Source organism: Pecten maximus, unplaced genomic scaffold (assembly GCF_902652985.1).
Source record: "Pecten maximus unplaced genomic scaffold, xPecMax1.1, whole genome shotgun sequence".
In the NCBI taxonomy this organism is placed as follows: Eukaryota; Metazoa; Mollusca; class Bivalvia; order Pectinida; family Pectinidae; genus Pecten; species Pecten maximus.
The window spans coordinates 1-6,486 of record NW_022980618.1 but is presented as its reverse complement, the minus strand read 5'-3'; the positions used below and the strand labels follow the sequence as shown (position 1 = coordinate 6,486).

General features: G+C 40.5%; 1 protein-coding gene across 1 annotated transcript; it reads left to right on the top strand.

Moving 5' to 3' along the window:
• The first annotated feature begins 488 nt into the window (after positions 1 to 488).
• Positions 489 to 5,060, top strand: LOC117319563 (FK506-binding protein 3-like). Its single transcript, XM_033874351.1, has 2 exons — positions 489 to 2,391; positions 2,855 to 5,060. The coding sequence occupies exons 1-2, from the start codon at positions 1,086 to 1,088 to the stop codon at positions 3,130 to 3,132; spliced, it is 1,584 nt and encodes a 527-aa protein (XP_033730242.1). The 5' UTR covers positions 489 to 1,085; the 3' UTR covers positions 3,133 to 5,060.
• Positions 5,061 to 6,486: the final 1,426 nt, after the last annotated feature.

The window sequence follows — 6,486 nt, the reverse complement described above, 5'->3', positions numbered from 1 at the left end:
CACCAAACATACCCAATCCATACAGGTTTCGATAGACATCGCCTTTTCTCGTTGTTTTTTTTTTAAAGTTAAGGATGTGTTTGCCATCAGGACAACAGAAAAAGCGCATTAATTGTGCATGAACAACCACATTTTTTCACAACGACCAACAGAAAATAAAATGGCGCTTTTGAGTCGCTTCATTGTGAGCCACCGTGACCGAACTCATGAAAAAAATGAATTTAACGTTCGCCCTTTTCGAGTATTTGACAAAATCTGGAAAACACTTAGCGTCAACAATCATATGGCTGGCTAATTACCAACGTAGGGGCATGGTTTCTGATTATTATAGTAGTAATCTCCTGTGTATTCCCGGATTACCGCCGAGTCTGACCTTGTCAGGTCGCGGGACAATGTTAATCCAAAGATCCAATACACGTTTGTTATTATGACGTTTATTAATTTACGGGTAATCCGCTTAATCTCCGATTCGTGTTGTCGAAAATGGAGTATTGTGTTGTTTGTAAATCGACACAGGAACGATCTTATAGTTTCTGTTAGAAATGTAAGGATACATTTCTCATTTATGCAAAGAGTGGTTTGGTTATTTGCGCCTGTTCAACGAAAGAACTCTTGATGAAACAAAACGTCATACCTCTGGCTATATCATCGTACTTGTGTGTAATTGTTGGGTGACCCGTGTGTGTTTGTAGATTTATTCCATCGATATACAAGTATTGTTGTGTTTTGGCGAGATGCATTGTGGTGTGTTATGAACCAATGCTATCCGTTATAAACTTCGACACTGGATTACTGTATAGCACCACAGAACACAAGTCTCTTCTGTTACTCTAAGTGATTGAGTGTGGCGAGAGAAGCACTGGAAAACATATTGGTGATGGATACATTTATCAAAACTTCCAGAATACTGCACAGAAAGTATCAAGGGACTACGAGGCTTTGTCACCTAACTCAGAAGTATTTTTTATCATAAAACGACTATTTTTCCAAAACGTTTTTCCGATATCACGTTTTTTAGTTATGACGTTACATAAACATTTTAACACCACACATACGACTCATCTACTGTCAAAAACCTGTCAAATATGACGTCACGCCAACAAGGCACCACAACCCGTGTTTCCGGTGCAGCAAAGTCAACCAAAAATGACCCGTCGGCTCGTCAGGGGTCAAAGAGGTCAGGGCAGCCTCAGAGTCGGCAAATGTCGACTGGATACCAAACAGGAGGCGAGTCGAGATATCAACAGACACGGATGACTCGACAGGGATCACAGGGTGTTAGTAGACAGACAGGGCAACGGGGCAGTAGACAAACGGCGGGGACAACAAAGTCCAATCGGCTGGTACAGAGTAGGCTTTCAAATCAAGTTGTGTTTCGTCACGAGTCGAGTCGAGGCGGAGATTCAGAGGCGAGGAGTTATGCTTCACAGTACGATGATGAGGATGATGAGGATGGCGAGTACGAGGACGGGGACGAGGATGAGGAAGGGGAGTATGAAAACGAGGATGAAGAGGAAACCGAAGGCAGCGAGGATGTACAAAGTACTTACATAGAAGATTATTACCCGGAGTATGCTTCAATGACAGGCATAAAAAAAGTCCAAGGTCCAAGGGTTGAAATAATGGACGGTCCTGATCCGTGCCATTGTTTCCCAAAGAAAAGTAACAAGCACATCCCATCTATGGTGTATGAAAACATCACGTGCAAACATTCTGGAGTTAAAGGTGAGGCACATGCAGGTGTATTTCGGTTTGATTTTAATTGGAACGAATTCATGGAGGAACCAAGACGGAGAAAACGAAGTCAAGCTCCTCCTAAAACTAACTTTGTAAAGGGATATCCTAATCCCGAATTTTTAGGGGAATATGTGGAGGAAGAGGAAGGTGAAGATGAAGATGACGATGATGACGATACCAATCAACAAGACGATGAAGAAATTGATGATGATGAGGACGATGATTACACGTACCATGGTGATGAAGAATTCGAAGGGCGATGGGGAAAACAATCCGATGATGATGATGATGATGATGATGATGACGATGAAGACGAAGAAGACGAAGAAGAGGCTGAGCAACAGAGAGCTTTAGAAGAAGCCATGGCCAAACCTAGTGGGATACGCGCTATTATACCGTTGCCTCATATAGGGTATTCCCCACCCCCTTCTAGGGAAAGATCTACACCTTTGTCCCAGCGTTCTGTCCCGTACTCTCTGCCCCCACTGCCCGAGAGCCCTTTCATGTCTGTCCAAAGTCGCCAGTCTGCCCAGTCATACGAAGGATCAGGGGTCGGAAGTCGTTTGGACAGTAGGGACGCGCGCAAGGACGGCAAGTTCCGGATAAAGAAAATCAATACAGTGCGCCGTTTCCAGGGCCGAATGTATGATCCGGGTAAGTCAGTTAACTTCCCCTTTGTTAACAGTGCTTCTATGTACACGTTACTATTTTGTATGCGAGGAAATGTTCGGATAGCAAAGAGTCGCTATATTACTAAAATAAGTCATACTTTGGACATATGTTCGTCCCTTTATTAATGTTGATACCAACGTTTAACTGGAAGTAACTGTATTTTATTGCTTAAAAAGTTGCATTTAGGCCGCAGAAACTTTCGAGAAGCCTAATTTATTTTGGTCCAAATGGTACCGATAAAGTCTACCTAGATTTGTAATTATATTTGCATGTAAGTAATCCTTTTCTGCCATTTATTTTGATAATTATAGCAATGTGTTTTGGTAACATGTTGATGTTGGACCCTCGACTTGGTATAATATTGGTAAATAAACGTGTATTACGGGTCTTTCTATAGCATGATATTTGATGGTCTGCCATGAATATGTAATTTGATACATTGCAGCTTCCAAAAAAGTGGTTTCCTATGACATAACGCCATCCTTCAGAGCTAATCTTGACACGTGGCACGCCAACATCGACAGTGGATCTTCCGCTGCTTCCGGAAGTCGCCTTTCGCTCCAGTCCGGAAATCGTCGAAGTACCGTACCGAGTCGTCGGAGTGTGAAAGTCGAGAGTCGTCATACGAACATTCCAGAGGAAGATGACGAAGACGAAGACGATGATGATGACGACGACGACGAAGATGACGACGATGAAGACGACGATGAAGATGATTATTGACACTTATTGTTGTCAGTAGTATGCAGTGTCAAAACATCCATTATGCTAATTTTCGTTTTAAGTATCCGTGTGTTCCTTCATCGGGTTCGTACCAGCTTTACCAAATAGGTACGGTACCATGGAACGCAAATTGAATATCAAGCGAGTTCCCAAGATGGCGGCCTTCGCTCACCTCAAACATAAAAACCGATCATTTTCCTTTTTTTACAGTGTAACGGATGTAAAATAAATACCTGAATAGTTCCGTAAAACATTGACTTTTATAATTTATAAAATTTCATCGCTTACGGAGAGTCCCCGTCTCGTTTTAACAAAAAGTACTTTTGCATGACAAAGGAAGAATCACAGTCACGTCATCTCGGATCCAACTGATACGTATGAAGAATCCATCCACGAGAACCGATTCGGTTCTACTGGTACAGAATGTTGCATTACGAGTTCCGGTTCGGTTCTACTGGTACAGAATGTTCCATTACGAGTTCCGGTTCGGTTCTACTGGTACAGAATGTTCCATTACGGGTATCGGTTCGGTTCTACTGGTACAGAATGTTCCATTACGAGTACCGGTTCGGTTCTACTGCTACAGAATGCTCCATTACGAGTACCGGTTCGGTTCTACTGCTACAGAATGCTCCATTACGAGTACCGGTTCGGTTCTACTGGTACAGAATGTTCCATTATGAGTACAACAGATTCATACCGGTACAACTGGTACGAACCCAATAAAGGAACGCATGGTATGTGAACGCTACCGGCAGAAGATGAATCAGTGTCATTTTGACGTTTCTCCTCCCACCATTTAGACTAATGCTAGACCACTGGAGGATGCAAACATTGAGTGGTATAAGGATTCTCCAGGACGAGAAAAAGGTTTCTCGAATATTTCTAAATGTTGATTATGTGATAAATGTATGTAAAATCATCTATTCGTTTCTTACTTTAAAATAGTGTTGACAGAATCCTTCAGAATACATCATTTTAAACTTAATAATGAAATTCATCTTTTAGAAAATGTTATGATAGGGAGAGCTTGAAATGTGTTGTATGTGGTCCCGTGGAAAATTCAAAGTTAAGGAATTTTGATGAAAGTTGCATTTCATTGAATGCGAACGAGTAGCGCAAGGGAGGTAACTCAGGTAGTGATATCACTAAAGTCATCGTAACTTACCGTTTCCAATCGTCTGGTGTACGCCGTCGTGCGTTGTCCGTCGGACGTCCGTAAATAATTTACGTTTCTTCTCAGAAACCCCTGAACCAGTTTCAGTAAAGATTTACTGAAATCTTCCATGGCCAAAGGTCAATCGAATCCACACCACTAGTGACACGGGGAATGGGACAAAAAGTATCCAATTTGATAAACTTTCAAAATGCCTCTCCCAAAGACTCAGATATATGGAAGAATTGAATTTTTTCTTCGAAATGGAAGGGTCTTACAGGTCTTTCCCGAAATAGTGAGTTTCAACCACGAAGTCTCGCGTTTTCCCCTGGGGAAGGAATAAACTTAACTATGTAGTTTATGTAGCGTAACAACATGTTTGAGTGGTTTCCCATAGGAAATAATTGGATCTTGGGCTGGATTATTAACTTTGTGAGAGGACATTTTGATGGATGCACAAAACCTTGGTTGACCCCCGGGATAGGCGTGACCAAAACGGGTAAAATTGATCGAAAGTGTAACAATTTTCTTCTCCAATCCGAGGTCCGTTGTTGGAAAGGTCTTCAAGTGTTTTATGAAAATGTAGAATATTTCGATACACCAAGGCGTGATATCCGTCCATAGGGAGCGGATGAAGTTTATTATAGTGGATATAGGGAAAAGACACTTTTTGTTATACTTTATAAGTTAATTCAAACTCTATTGAAATTAAAACTCAATCCAAAAGTATCAAATTAGCTTAAATTCCAACAAACTAATACTTTTCATAGTATGATGTTTTGTTTTTTTGTTTTTAACTTACTATAATCTAGATATTGAGTATAAGGATACTATACTTTTGGGTAAATGTTTATTTTGATTTTTAGCTTAATGAATCAAAAACTAGTTTGAATAATTACGTTATATATATGTGTATATACTTGTGACGATGTTTACATATACATATACATGTAGATGATATGAAAATGTGACTGTAACCAACTCATCCCACATGTGCCGAGGGGCGGGGCAAAAAGGAGTCATATTTCTACATCCATTTTGTTTAGTCATATTGAATGATAGTTTTAAAAACAACAAATCTATACGCAGTACTTCGGTGACTTTGTTGTAACAATATGACCGAAAAGTGGAAATGCTTTATTTAGAAAACATGCATTGTCGAGGGAGAGATATTGGTACATCATCTGCATTTCAAGGCATTTTTCATTGTATAAGACCATTTATTCATGAATCATTAGTTTCCACTTGTATGACCCTAATCACGCGCCCGTCTCCCATTTGTTCTGTTTCTGAACATGACTGCGTCCATTAATACCCTTTCCTACCCTATATCACTTTTGAGTAATGTCCTTGAAGATGTTCTCATAAAAAGGCTGGTCTGTTCGTTATCATGGTACAGTAACAGAGTAAAGGACACCCCGCCTTTATTTTACAGGAGTTGCCTCCCTTAGCACACTTCAAGTTGAAGGAGTTCAAACCGCCTGATGTCTACACAAGTAATAGTATATAGTCTTAATGTCCATTATCAGTTTTGCAGTTTCCTTTAACATTAAGACCCACTGTGATGACTTTAGATAGTACTAAAGCGTGTGTTAAATTGTAAAATAAATGGAGTTGTCCGTCAATTAAACCAATGTTTTGGTTCCAAAGCATTTCTCTTGATGCCATCTTTCTTGACGCCAAAATCTGTAATAAACGAGCAAATCTCTCTTGCCCCATTTACGTTTTGATCCGGATGGATTAAGGGCGTAAGACAACCGAGTCAGTCGGTCCGGCAGTAAAATTACATTTGGATTATATAGCGCAATAACCCGTTGCCGTACGACGATTATGACATCCCGTCCGGCGAGCTAAAAGTAAACTTTGTACGGAACATTGATGCTGTATCCTGTTTTCTTGTAACCTTTTATCAGAAACATTCACTCAAAATGGGACGTTTAACTAAATTTGTTAACCTGCTATACCCAACCCCGTACCCTACCTCGACCTGGCGCGAGTCATCACGAGAAAGTGTTTAAGAGATCACAAATCTACACAGGCTCTAACAAAAACTTTTTATGAAGTTGTGTCTGAGATAATCTGTGCCCCGCCCGGTGTTTAACTAAGCTCACTGACTCGCCAGTGTTTTTAGAGGCATATACCTGGCAGCATTGGGTGATTTTAAAGTTGCGCTTGTTTAATGTTTTGTCTATATAAAC

What these genes read in the sequence shown, in the direction of transcription:
- LOC117319563 (XM_033874351.1), top strand. Translation starts at nt 1,086, where the DNA reads ATGACGTCACGCCAACAAGGCACCACAACCCGTGTTTCCGGTGCAGCA. An exon ending in GGGCCGAATGTATGATCCGG is followed by an intron (nt 2,392 to 2,854) that starts GTAAGTCAGTTA and finishes GATACATTGCAG; the next exon opens with CTTCCAAAAAAGTGGTTTCC.